Source organism: Nyctereutes procyonoides, unplaced genomic scaffold (genome assembly GCF_905146905.1).
Source record: "Nyctereutes procyonoides isolate TBG_1078 unplaced genomic scaffold, NYPRO_anot_genome, whole genome shotgun sequence".
NCBI classification, from domain to species: Eukaryota; Metazoa; Chordata; class Mammalia; order Carnivora; family Canidae; genus Nyctereutes; species Nyctereutes procyonoides.
Window position 1 is genome coordinate 10,433,297 of NW_026575021.1, and position 14,464 is coordinate 10,447,760.

Genomic DNA, 14,464 nt, shown 5'->3' on the forward strand with positions numbered 1-14,464 from the left:
ACCAGTAGCTGTAGAATAGTGCTTCTGAATTGGCTTTCTGACATTGAAGTGTAATCCAGATTTTGTAACTCTGTGGGAGAGAGGACTGTTTCTGATTCTTTCTTTTGAGGTGAGGTTTTCCTTCTAGTCATTTTGCTCAGTGCAGAGTGGCCAAAAACAAGTTGTATTGGAACACGGGGGAGTATCACTGGTCCGTCCAGCTGGTTTTCTGGGGGAGGGGCCTGCTGTGCTGATTTTCAGGTGTTAGCACTTGGGGGAGCTGCTCAGCCCCTGCCTGCTGCGGGGCTCAGCGGGGGTTGTTTACCCCGTGGGGCCCCAGGAGGAACAGCCGCAGTTGCTATGGCAACTCTGGAAGCCTGGATTTAGCCTCCGCAGGAACTACGGGGCTCGGGCTCTCGGTTCTCCGTCTACTGGGCCTGGAGGCTCCGGGGCAGGGCCCCTGATCTGCTCAGCTCCGGGCAGGAGCGTCCTTGCTGTCCTGGGCCCTCCCGGCCTCTGCCTGTCCCGGGGGAGGCCGGATCCTGGGCTGTGTCCCGGCGCCCTGTGCTCCGGGGCCTGCGCTGTTGGATTCGCGCTCCCGCCCTGCAGCTCCCTCCCTGGAGCCGCTCCCGAGCCCCTCCGAGCTGCTCCGGTCGGTCCCTCCGTGCGCGCTGCAGCCCTTAGGGAGCTCGGGGCGCTCTCCCGGGGCGCAGGTGTCTGTTAGTGTCCCCGGGAGCCCGAGGGCATCCCCGCCCTCCTGTGTCCTGTTCCAACTCCCTGCGAGCCCCTTTCCGCCCGCCCGGGAAGGTTGGTGCAGCTCCTGCTCCTCCGGGAGGGGACGGGGCTCTCCTGTCCTGGGGACACTCGCCCCGGCCTCAGCCCGGCTCCCCGCGGGGCCCCTCCCCCTCCGAGGCCTTTTGTGTCTTTATTTCTTTTTCCCCGTCTTCCTACCTTGATAGAAGCGCGGACTCTTCTCACTGTAGCGTTCCAGCTGGTCTCTCTTTACATCTCAGGCCGAATTCGTAGATTTTCAGGATGGTTTGAAGGTTATCTAGGTAATTTGGTGGGGACAGGTGATTTGGGGACCCTGCTCTTCCGCCATCTTGCCCCTCCTCCTCCCATCATAATATTTTTAGAGGCATTTTCATCCCCATTTTTCCTTAGTTGGTTTCCTATAGTTCTCACACCTCTCAGTATCTGAAAGAAGTCATTTAAATAATTAAATACCTTTGTAGAATTTCCCTAAATTATGTAGTGATGCAATCTGATACTTGATAAGAACCATTCTATAGTCTTCAGGCTCTGACACAAAATATTATGAGGTGGTTGAAGAAAATTTAGAAAACTGAGTAACACCTGAGTGTCTTACTTTAACACCAATGACTTAGAAATAATTTTGTTTAATTCCTTTTTATGGATCAAAAGACATAGAATATCAAATGAGGGAAGTCAGCCTGTTATGTAATGGTAAATATCTGTAAGAAATTCAGAGGGCCACAGAGCCCAAATTCTTTTAACAAACTTTCAGTGAACCATTGGACAGATCCCTTAATGTTTTTAGATTATGTTCTCACAGGTGAATTTTGAAGTCCTATTCACAGTAAAATTTCATCTATCTGTTGCCCTTGATGAAATATTCATGAGTGCCAAATTATTTAGTTGCATGTGCTATGATTACTGGCTGCTATAAATGTATTTTTTTTTCCAGATTATTGGCATCCCATCCCCTTCATCCTTGTTTAAGCACATAGTTCCAATGATGCGCTCTGAGAGCATGGAAATCACAGAATCCCTTGTTCTAGGTCTTGGCAGGACCAACCCTGGAGCTTTTAGGTAATTATCTTCATATGTTTTCTCTATGCACAAAAATAGTAAATGTACTACTGGAGAGAAATTGTGATAGAGTACTTAGAATCTGGACAGTTCATATCAGTCCTGACATTTACCAGTTAACCAGCCATGTAAGATTTAACGGGTCATTTAATTTATTTAATCATTTATTTATTTTTTTTGATTGCACAAATAAGATTTCCCCAGTGTTCTTCACAGGATTAGTATAAAAATCACTTATGCTATGTATAAATGCATTCTAAAAATAATAAAATGCCGGGTACATTTTTAATATTTTTCTACTTATTTATACAGTGATGGGATTATTTTACAGTGTTGTCTTTTTGGTTAAAACTGTAGTTTTTTGGACACCTGGGTGGTTCAGTTGGTTGTGTCTGCCTTCCACTCAGGTCATGATCCCAGAGTCCTAGGATCCAGCCCCGCCTCAGGCTCCCTGCTCCAGTGGGGAGTTTGCTTCTCCCTCTGCCCCTCCCTCTGCTTGTTCTCTCTCTCTCTCTCTCTCTCTCTCTCTCTCTCTCTCTCTTACCCTCATTCTGTCTCACTCACTGTCTCAAATACATAAATAAAATTTAAAAAAAAAGAGAGAACAAAACAAAAACTATAGTTCTTCCCCTCCTTGTTCAAGAGAATTAGATTTAAAAAAAAATAATAATTAACATATTTTATATCATCCTTGAAGTTTTGGGTTTTTTTAAAAGATTTTTATTTTTATTTATTCATGAGAGACAGAGAGAGAGGCAGAGACAAAGGCAGAGGGAGAAGCAGGCTCTATGCAGGGAGCCCGATGTGGGACTCGTTCCCAGGTCTCCAGGATCACGCCCTGGGCTGAAGGCAGACACTCAACCACTGAGCCACCCAGGCATCCGTCAAAAACATCCTGATGTTTTTTTGATATTAACAAAGCAAATTCTTCATTTTTACCTGAGATTCTGCTTTGTTATTCCCTGCTGAGCCTGTTATTTGTTCTTCTGACGTTGTCCTCTATTAAACTAAGGTGATGTTTGATGTTTTATCTCTGAGATAACACATACAACAGAGAATAGGTTAGCAAATTGTAATAGTTCTATATTTGTGGGATGGCATCATCGTAAGTGAAGTTTTAGAAGATTCTTTTATGACAAGTAAATATATTATCCTTTTTTTAAAAAAATATATTATTCTGATAGAAAAAAATGGGTTACAAAAATTATCTCGGCCTCTTAAAAAGCAAATTATTGTAAATAGCAACAATCCGGAGGCAAAATACTTTAAATATCTGCAGTAGTTTTATAGATGATGAAATTGTAGATTCATTTTCTTATTATCCTTTTTTATTTCCCAATCATCATCTACAATGAGCACGTTTTCTATTTAAAATCAGAATATAAGCAAAGATAAAATTATCATTTTCATGAAGTTGATGCCCTTTGATTCATTAATTCCATTTTAAAAAATTAATCCTAAGGAGATAATCAGAAATGAAGATGCTCACTGAGGCAGTATTTATAATAACAAAAATTAGATAAAATTGGGGCACCTGGCTCACTTAGTTGGTGAAGCATGTGACTCTTGATCTTGAGATTGTGAGCTAGAGCCCCACATTAGGTGTAGAGATTATACTTAAAATCATTTTTAAAAAATAGATAAAATTTATTTAACCAGTAATAAATGTTTAGAAGAATTATGGTATCCTACCCTATAACAGAGTATTATGAGTTAATTAAAGGCATGTGGAAGTTATTCTAGTGTTAAAGGGAAATAGGTACCATCTCATATATGGTAGGATTTCAACTATATAAGATGTATGTGGGTTGCCAAATGATGGAATAACAATCTTGATGGTATTTGCCTCTGCAAATTAGAATAGGTGGCCTATACCATTTTTTCCTGCTTTCCCAATGTTCTACAGTGTGCACATGTTACTTAAAACCAAAATAGGGAATCCCTGGGTGGCTCAGCAGTTTAGCGCCTGCCTTCGGCCCAGGGCTAATCCTAGAGTCCCAGGATTGAGTCCCACATCGGGCTCCCCGCATGGAGCCTCCTTCTCCCTTTGCGTGTGTCTCTGCCCCCCCCCCTCTGTGTGTGTCTTTCATGAATAAATAAATAGAATCTTTAAAAAAATAAATAAATAAAATAAATCCAAAATAATTAAGATTGTGTTTAAAACAGTAAAATTAGTGTTAACACTCGTCATTTCACATCATTATATTAGTTTTACATATTTACATATCAGATTATATCTGTTCAGCTATTAATTTAAAAATGTGTATAATTTTTCTTCTAGGGAACTAATAGAGGAATTGCACCCCATAATAAAAGAAGCACTCGAAAGAAGGCCAGAGGTAAGCTGTATAGTTTTCAATCATTAAATATTTATATGGCAGATACTTATTTGCCTTCTGTATCAATACATTATACCAAAAGTTAGAAGTTAAGAAGTAAATATGCAAAAGATAGTCTGAAGCAGTTTTGAACATTTTTTTTTTTTTAAGAGAGCGCACACAAGGGTGGGAAAGGGGAAAGGGAGAGAGACAATCTTAAGGAGGCTCCACACCCAGCATAGAGCCCATCCTGTGGCTCAGTCTCATGGCCCTGAGATCATGACCTGAACCAAAATCAGGAGTCAGAAACTCAACTGACTCAGCCACCCAGGTGCTCCTCAATAATTTTTTAATATTTTCTTTTCCTCCTCACAGAAGATCTTAGGCAGAAATTCATTGTATAAAACATTAACTTGCTCTAATTGGAGGAGCCTGAGTGATTCAGTTGGTTAAGCATCTGCCTTTTGCTCACATTGTAAACCTGGGGTCCTGGGATCAAGTCCTGCATCACGCTTCCTGCTCAGTGGGGAGTCTGCTTCTCCCACTCCCTCTGTTGCTCCCCATGCTTGTTCTCTCTCTCTGTCTCTCGCTCTCTCTCTCTCTCTCTCAAATAAATAAAATCTTTTAAAAAACCAAACTAACTAAAGTGGGGACAGTCAGGGTCTAGATCTGGGTCATGTAAGTGGCCATGATAATAAATATTTTCACCTTTGCAAGCCCTACTGTCTCTGTTGCAACTACTCAATCTGCATAGACTACTAAACAAAGAGGTGTAGCTATATTCCAAAAAAAATTTTTTTTAGGCAACCATGTGCTAGGGTTGGCTTGAGGGCCGTATTTTGCCAACCCCGGGTCTATGTCCCCAAATCCATAGGTCTGTCAGGTTCTGAGCCACTTTCAGAAACCACAGGTCTAGTGGGACAGGCAGATATGCAAATCATAATTAAAACAATGTATTACTCACCAGAATAAAATCATAGGTGAGAGGTTGCAGACTGCAGAGAAGAAAGCCGCTGGCTCTGCCCATGGAGAAAAAGTAGACACGAAGCACCAATATTTGCGATGAAATTTGAAGCGTGTTGCCCAGTGGACAAGCAAGAGAAAGACGTTCTAGGAAGAGAAACAGCATTTGCAAACTTCATAAAAGAATTTGGACATTGCAGATTCTTGTGCAAGATTATATTATGGAAAAAGTGATTGATTGGGCTCCAAAGCAAGATAGGAACTATCTCATGGGAGACTGTCCTGGTCTTGGCTTTATCCAGTAGACCAGTGGTGATCATATCGTGTGGGCATCTGAGAACTACCTGGAGGAGCTTCTTAAAAAATTAAAGATTCTGGGGCCTATTGAATGAGAATCCCTGAAATGGAAAAAAAAAGAGAGAGAGAGAGAATCCCTGAAATGGAACCCAGAAGTCTTTTAAAAACCATCTTAGATGAGCCTGGTGTAGTAGACTGAGAATCACTGCTGTTAGTGTCACAGAGGAGTTAAAGCAGAAGGACATGGTGACAATAGCTGCTCTTTTAGAAACTTGAAGACAGCATCTGTCATTCTTCACTTCCTTTCTTTAATTCAGCCCTGTCGAGTAGTGATAGTATCCCCACTTAGTAATTGATTAGACTTTTGTTTCAGAATGAGTATGTTGATTACAGTACAGGATGATTCATTAGAGGGACGTGGAACTGGAAACAAAATTAAGTAGCAATATTTATACTTCAGAATTTCAGGGGAAAGAAGTCATCGTAGCAAGTGAATAGATAAGTACAGTGATGTGCCTTGAATGTAAGATTTATTTTTAGTGCTTTAACTCAAAATCCTTCTGTAGAGACAAAATGGAAACAAGTCATCTAAAACTTTGCAGAAATCCTCAAACCTTGCTTAGAAAACCATCCTGTTCAGTACAAATTGCCATAAACTTTATAAAGAGCTAAAAAGAGACATAATGAAATGTAATGAGTTAGTCATTAGCAAATTGGCCTCCTTGCAGAAGGCAGGAAATTGGATTATGGACTTGAAAGTGAAAGACCAGTAAGGAAGTTTCCAGTTGCTCTGTACTGTGACAGTTACATCATAGTGACATAATGACCATAGAAGAAAGTGATACAGCAGATCTGTCACTTCCTACAATGAGAAAAACATTTTTTTTCCTTCCAATGGGAATTGGAAGCCTAATCTGAATCCGGTAGAGATATTATGGCTCCCATGCTAGCCATTAGTATTTTGGCTCTAGTAAGACAGATTTATTCGTATCATAATGATCAGAGAATTTTTTTCTTTTGTATTTAGTTTTTATGTCAAAATTATTGAGTGGAAAATGTTGGCAGAGCAAAATCTTTGGGATTTCTTCATTCCCCCTTTAGTTATTTGTCCTTTGTGTTATATTTGGGGGGATATTTTAGGGATTCTTAATGATACAGTGAGAACAGTTTACTTAGCTGTTTCAGTTCTTCTAAGTTGTCAGGTTAGCAAATCACCTAAAGTAACTGTAAAGTAACTATAGGATTCTGTTTTCTCCCCACACAAGGAGTATTGCCACATAAAGCATCATGTGATTTTATTTGGCTCATTAATTTCAAACAGTTCCACGCATATCTCTTCGATTCAGCAACCACTAAAATGCTCGAAGTCTACGTTGCACAAGCAAAATAATTGTGATGAGCCCTAAAAGCCCAGAGATATGCACTTTTATTCTTTCCAAGTTAATGCCAGAAAGTTTTCTATCAACTTCTCTGAAGTTTACTTACTACCTTTTTATCTTTGAAATAGAATATGAAACGGCGCAGGCGTCGAGATATTTTACGAGTACAACTGGTACGAATATTTGAACTGCTGGCAGATGCTGGTGTCATTAGTCACAGGTCAGTAATGGATTTTGGTTTTTAAAACTTTGGAATGAATTAGTTATAATATTTTTTCTCTTATGAAACATATAAAAAGAAAAGCGCCTTTGCAACAATGACAAAAAAATGCTACGCTCTGAGCATTATTTACCAAAGATGCATCCAGTACATTAACCCGTGGCCAGAAACTGTATTAAAGAAAATCTACCTCCAGTACTAGACTGGTTCAGGCAAAAATTGGCTATAATGTTCCTGGGATTTTGATATTTGTAGGAATCTAGTAACTCAAGCAAGTGGACAGTAGCCTTTTTTGTGTGACTGACTCAACAATTTCTTACCTCATCTTAAAGATCTATTTCCTTTGGATTGTAAAATCATATACATAAAGGCTAAACGCTAGAAGGTTTGCAGATTAATCCAATCAACTGTTAATCTCTCCTGTTGGGGAAAATCGTGAAATCTGTGAACATAAGTCCTAGTCTGTAACTTTCCACCCTTCACCAATGAGAACATAAAACCTGGAGTTATTGCTAGAATAAAGGCATGTTTACACTAAGACCGCTCCTTGAGGAAAACCCCATCAGCTTTGAATTGAGAAAATAACTCTTTCCCTCAGAGGGGTAACTGTATTGCCTGACAATTGAAGGAGCCGGGGGGTGGGGGGGGGGAGGCAGATCTGATCACCTCCAAAAAACGGTAACTGAACAGAGATCTTAGGAAAAAAGTGTGTTAATAAACAAATGCAGTATTGTGACTCTGGCATCTGTCTTGATTATTTCTTAATGTACCTCATACCTTCCACAGTGAGCATCAAATGCTCTTGACGAGTGCTTTCAAAACAGAGCTTTAATTAAAGAGAATTTAGACCACTGACTTACCTTTTCTTTTATAGTAGCTGAAAAGCAAACGAAAAGAAAGAGAAAAAGAAACATTTTTTTTTCTTGGTCTTGCATGGAAATAAAACATTGGAAGTTAAGAAAAGAGAATTTGAAACATGCTGGGCTTAATGCAAAAAATCAACAACCTAATACGTATCTGTATCTTTTTTTCTTCTGTTGTGTTGCTTTTAATGTTCGTGAACGAAGAATCTTTGTTATTATTTGGAGGAAGAGGAACTGTGGAATGTTGATATATTGAAAATTTAACTACAAAATTATTGAGCAGTAATGGTTTTGAACACAATTATGTGTTTTGCTTTTGGTTTTTTTTTTTTTTTTTAAGAGAAAGTAATATTGTATGACTTTTCATTTCCTCGATTAAGGGGGAAAGATAAATTCCAAAGGCCAAGATGCAGGGAATCTTTGCTTTGTTCACCCAGCTACTCCGGTATGCCTGATGCATAAGAGGTATTCAATGAGTAGTTTTTAAATGAATGAATGTTTTATTCTAAGCCAGGTTGCAATCTACTAAATTGGTTTCCCATCCAGTAATAAATCATTAGTCAGAAATTAAAAACATTCCTTTAAAGAATGAAGGAGAACATTTCATTATGAATTCGTTCAACATATTTTTACTGTTGTAGACTGATATTTTTATTTTTTAAAATTTATTTTATTTTATTTTTTTTTTTTATTTTATTTTATTTTTTTATGATAGTCACACACAGAGAGAGAGAGAGCTAGAGACACAGGCAGAGGGAGAAGCAGGCTCCATGCCCCGGGAGCCCGACGTGGGATTCCATCCCGGGTCTCCAGGATTGCGCCCTGGGCCAAAGGCAGGCGCCAAACCGCTGCGCCACCCAGGGATCCCTGTAGACTGATATTTTTAATATACTGTAGTACCACTGTACTTACTCTTGTTTTCATGGCCTCAACTACTAAAAGTTATTTTTGCTTATAAAAGTCATATATTTTAGAAGTACTTTTCAAATATAACAAGGAAAAACTGATCAAAATAAATGTAAATAATAGCTAACCATTTAAATAGCACTTACAGTTTACTAATCCTTTTTTATATAGTAACTCACATATTCTTACTTAAATGCTCTGAAGTAGCTGCTAGTCAAGTGAGGGAACAAAACTGGAATCTAAGACTTCTGACTAACCAAATGACCTCCTTCCTGCCAGGTCATTGTTTCCAGGCACAGAACCCTTGCCTCAAAAAATTACTACAGAGATTTTTAAGGCAACTCCATAGGTATAGATAGAAGACTTGAAAACCAGAACTCTTACTTGAATGCTCTTAAATTTTTGTATCCCAAGTACTTCTATCTAGAATCTTGCTGAGAATAAGTACCTAATGGATATTTGATTAGTTGTGCTAAAGGCATAATGTGAATTTGCATGGCATCTCTGAGAATATATACAACTAGTCTTTCCTCTTTCTACCCATCTTTTTTTTTAAGTAGGTTCCATACCTAGTGTGGAGCCCAACATGGGGGTTAAACTCACAACCTTGAGATCAAGACCTGAGCTGAGATCAAGAGTCGGCTGCTTTTAACCGATTGAGGCACCCGGGCGCCTCTCCTCTTTCTACCTGATTCTAAACTGATTCTCCCTATCAGGCCTCTTGCTGAGGCCTCCTTTTTTCCTTATTTTAAGAAGCTATATATTTTGCCAGGGAGGGAATAACATTTAACACTCAGAGTAGTTGATTAGAGGTATGCATGGAATTGAATAATACATATTACAGTAGCAGTTTCTTAAGAAGCACCATCTATTTTATATTTGTAAGCCAAAATCATGTTCATTTGATTTTTGTATATTAAGTTGCACACTACCATAACTGTGCCATGTTTAATATACAATTGCCCCTGAACATGGATTTGAACTTCATAGGTCCATTGGTATGTGGATTTTTAATGGTAGAGTACTGTGAATGTATTTTCTCTTCTGATTTTCTTAATAACATTTTCTTTTCTTTAGCTTATTTCATTCTATGAATGTAGTATATAATACGTGTGACATACAAAATATATGTTAATCGACAGTTTAAGTTATCAGTAGCTTTCCAGCAAACAGCAGGCTCTTTATTGGTAGCTAAGTTTTGCAGTCAAAAGTTATATACTGGGGTAGCGGAGGTAGGTGCCCCTAACCCTCACATTGTTCAAGGGTCTGTATATTATTCTGATTTTGATTACTAGGAATTTATTTTGTATTAAATTATAATTTAAAATCGCCTTTTCTTTCTTATTTTCAGTGCAAGTGGTGGCCTTGATAATGAAACACATTTCCTCAACAACACTTTATTGGAATATGTAGATTTAACTAGACAACTCCTGGAAGCAGAAAATGAAAAAGACTCTGACACACTGAAGGATATACGATGCCATTTTAGTGCCTTAGTGGCGAATATCATTCAGAATGTTCCAGGTAATTTCAGTTTTGTAAAACATTATTGAATATTAAGGGACCATCACATATTTCTTTCCCCTGAGGGTTTTAAGTCTAAGGTGATAAAAAGCAGCTTATGTACATAGTGGAAACGTATGTCAGCATAACATGGATGGCAAGAGTTTGTTTTACCTTTAGTTAGCGTTGTGAGTAGAAATCAGAAAGCAACCCCACACAAGTTTTTTTTTAATGATAATCAAGACACTAACACCAAAAAAAGTAAGAAATCAATAGAAGCTACTTTAGACAAACTCCGTCTAGAGGCAGTAAGCAAAACACAATTCTGTTCCAAATGGTAATTGAAAGTAGAATTAACCAGGTGGTTCTGAATAATGAAAGAAGGGTCTAGACCACAGTACAAAGTATAGCGGGTATACAGTGTTATTGATTGATTCCTTTAAGGTGTATGTACCTATGATTCCAGTACATGCTATATGCCAGGTACTGGGTTAGGCTCCAGAAATATTGGTCTATGCAGTTACATTTTAAAAAGACATAAATTGTTTGCAAGTATAGACATAAAAATGTGACTGTGGTCTTGGGTATACAATGTAAATGCAAATGTTTCTTTCTCTTTTCTGCAAAGGAATCATTTTGTTACCTTTAAAAGAACATGCAAACAGGTGACTCCTTAAAGTGAGAGCATGGATTGTGTTTTATAAGAGAAACCTGTAAACATTTTTTTAGGCACATTAATTTCAAATACAGGAGCCCTGTTTTGAACTTTAGAGGGAAATGATGCTATTTAGAGAAGAAGAGTATTCTTTCCCTCCATATTTTCTGATCTAAAGCTCATTAACACAAAGATATAATTTAGTCCATCACTAAACATTCTTCTATAGCTTCCGCCTTGGTTCATTAGGATACTGTTGAGTTTCTTCAACAAGGATTAAATGCAGAGAACTTGTAGATGGAATTTTTCAAGTGGAAAGAATTCTTGGACATCATCTCGACCAGGGGTCTTCACAGTATGTTATTTCTCTTCCGGTCACAGCAGCAAGAGGCAGCAGGATGGATTTAACTCTAGGCCTCACCTCTTACCTCAAGTAGACTGGTCACTCCTTTGTTCTGTATATCACGATTTCACATAAGGATTCTTTTATTAAGACAGCTGTGTAGCTGAACACAGACAAAGCTCAGAGATGCCCTACCTAGTCCAAAGCATTGTGTTGGCAATGAACCAAGATCAAGTTGTGTTTATGTTGAGGTCTTGGCCAAGCTTACCATGTAGCCAGCAACAGCTGGGGAGGAGCGGGGTCCTGGCTCCCAGTACCGTGCCTGCCTCGAAATTCTGCTTGCAGAGAACCCGTGTCTCTCATGCTGCGCTACGTGGTGTCATAGACCGCAACCCTCTTTCTGGGTCTTGCATGTGTGTGTCAGTGATGGCTGTCACTGAGGAGTTTTCGGTAGGTTCAAAGGAAAACTTTTGCTTTCTTTTTTGTAATATTACATTTCAATACCGAGTAAGTTGATGTGCATGTTAAAATGAAAAGAAATGGAAATAAATTTTTTTCCCTTCTATTCTTTTTTTTTTTTTTTTCAGTGCACCAGAGAAGAAGTATCTTCCCTCAACAGAGCCTTCGTCACAGTTTGTTTATGCTGTTCAGTCACTGGGCAGGTCCTTTTAGCATCATGTTTACACCCTTGGACAGATACAGTGACAGAAATATGCAAATTAACAGACATCAGTACTGTGCACTAAAGGTACTACTTAGAAATCTGAGTTTTTTTCTTATGTGAAGAGTGCAGTTAACTTTGTCTCTCCGTGCCTATTATTATAAAAAGGATCGACTTCTTCTGAGTACCGGAAAATATTAGAATATATGTTTGCCTGCTATATTCAAATATTTATACTCTACGTTTATTTACCTACATAAAACACAATGCAAAAAAGTTACAGAATCTACCCAAAATTTAAATGCCATTTTCTTCTTAAAGAACTGAGAAATGCCTCTTTTTTCCCCACTTAAGTACTTTCTCTGGGTCCTTTTTTTCCTCTTCTCTTCCAGTACCATTCAAACTCCATGCCTTACCCGGTATCATGTATTTACTTATTACTCCTAACAAATGACTTAGTTTCAAAAATTGCTATTATACTCTTCTTTATAAAGGAAAGAGTTAAAGATATTGTGGCTACCTGAGCATGAATAAAAATATCCTGCCTCTTCTCATTAAGTAGCCAACCTATAACCTCTTAAATGTTTTAAATGTAATTCTAATATTATTGTTTGAAGGCTATGTCTGCTGTCCTATGTTGTGGCCCTGTTGCAGATAATGTAGGACTTTCATCAGATGGCTATTTGTACAAATGGTTGGATAACATTTTGGACTCTCTGGACAAAAAGGTGATTATGACAGTTCCTTTAAAATTTCACATAAATCGCTCTGCATTATCTGAAATTACAGTATGACCCACTGAAAACAAGTCTTTATATATTTATATATATAACATATATATTATATGTATGATAGGTTAGAATTATGTGCAAAAAGCATGTTATGTGAAATTAAATAGGATGCAATAATTTAAGAAATTTCTAATTTTTATTTATTATTTAAATGTTAATTTCCTCTTTTTTATAAGATTAATACAGTAGTGTGTGTATACGTGTATATATATACATACACACACATATATATTATATATAATATATATAATATATATATTATATGTATATATCTCATGATAGGGTTCTTGATCTATAAAGAAAATATTAAGATGGAATGCATTGAGCTCCATGGAAGAAATCTGTTATTTTTTATGTTTAATATCATTTTTCTTTTTTTGACCCCTCTCCAATGACTCTTGCCTTCCCTTTTTCTTGTTCTCATTCTGTACATGCACAGACTTCACAATTTAGAACAGGACTTACATTTTTCCCCCCTCAGAATAATTTTTCTATTGGGTTATCAAAAACAAGAATGAAGCTTGATAAAAATAACTGGAGAGGTTAATAACTCACTTTTCTGAAAGCACTTAATCACCGTTCATATTCATCAACCGCCTTCAGGGCTCTGCTGGAGGACAGAATTGTACTACTTAGAATGTTGTGTAAAAAGCAGGAGACCAAGTATAATTTATCCATGCCATCTTTTTTTTTTTTTCTTTTGGCTGAATAAAATGAGAAGAAGTTGAACAAAAGAAGATGGGGTTTTGTGCTTAAATACATTAAATATGTATATGCCATGTTAATGAAAGTATAGAAAAGTAGTTTTATATATATATATTTATAGAAAAGTAGTTTGATATAAAAGTAGTTATATAAGTTTATGTATATATAGTAGTTTATTTTATATGTAAAATGTATAAATTTCTTTATCCTGGGCAATGTTGTGACCTTTACTTAGGTTCATCAGTTGGGCTGTGAAGCAGTTACATTACTGCTGGAGCTGAACCCGGATCAGAGCAACCTCATGTACTGGGCTGTGGATCGATGTTACACTGGTTCCACCAGAGTGGCAGCTGGCTGCTTTAAAGCCATAGCTAATGTATTCCAGAACAGGTACTCTAGCTACTGTCTTCCATATTTTATTTAGCTTTTCTTTTTTTGTTTTTAAGAAAATGTGTCCTTTTGAATTCAGAAATAGTAAGAAACCAGTATTTTATTTCCTTGACCTCTAATGAAATTGGGCCAGAATAAAAATAATGAGTACCATGCATCTGTTGTTGGACCTTTTGCCTTTAAAAAACAAAAACAAAAACCCAACAATAAAAAACACCTAGTCATAGGCTTAAAAGCTTGGTTTGCAGCCTTGCCCTTTGTATGTCGTATTTATTAATGGTATGAAAGCCTCTAAAATTTATCTAACATGTAAAATTTGTCCCTAGGGATTATCAGTGTGACACAGTGATGCTCCTGAATCTGATACTGTTTAAAGCAGCTGATTCTTCTCGAAGTATCTATGAAGTTGCCATGCAACTGTTACAGGTTTGTAAGCAAATGTTAGTTAAAATATCTCTTGTTGACAATTTAATAGAGCATGTAAATATTTAGCCTTTTTTTTTTAAGATCTATTTATTTTAGAGCACAAGGTGGGGAGGGCAGAGGGGGAGAGAGAGAGAGAGAGAGAGAGAGAGCGCAAAAACCTATAGCAGACTCTGCTCTCAGTGCAAAGCCTGACGGGCTCGATCTCATGACTCTGAGATCGTGACCTGAGCAG

General features: G+C 37.8%; 1 protein-coding gene across 6 annotated transcripts in view; it reads left to right on the forward strand.

Annotated features, from left to right (window-relative positions):
* Positions 1 to 14,464, forward strand: part of FRYL (FRY like transcription coactivator) — a 257,505-nt gene that overhangs the window by 172,372 nt on the left and 70,669 nt on the right. For all 6 annotated transcript variants that reach the window (XM_055339583.1, XM_055339573.1, XM_055339599.1 and 3 more), the window contains 8 exons: positions 1,688 to 1,812; positions 4,094 to 4,151; positions 6,898 to 6,989; positions 10,110 to 10,282; positions 11,847 to 12,007; positions 12,538 to 12,648; positions 13,652 to 13,806; positions 14,133 to 14,232. In XM_055339583.1, coding sequence (XP_055195558.1) covers positions 1,688 to 1,812; positions 4,094 to 4,151; positions 6,898 to 6,989; positions 10,110 to 10,282; positions 11,847 to 12,007; positions 12,538 to 12,648; positions 13,652 to 13,806; positions 14,133 to 14,232 — 975 coding nt within the window. The remainder of the gene's footprint in view (positions 1 to 1,687; positions 1,813 to 4,093; positions 4,152 to 6,897; positions 6,990 to 10,109; positions 10,283 to 11,846; positions 12,008 to 12,537; positions 12,649 to 13,651; positions 13,807 to 14,132; positions 14,233 to 14,464) is intronic.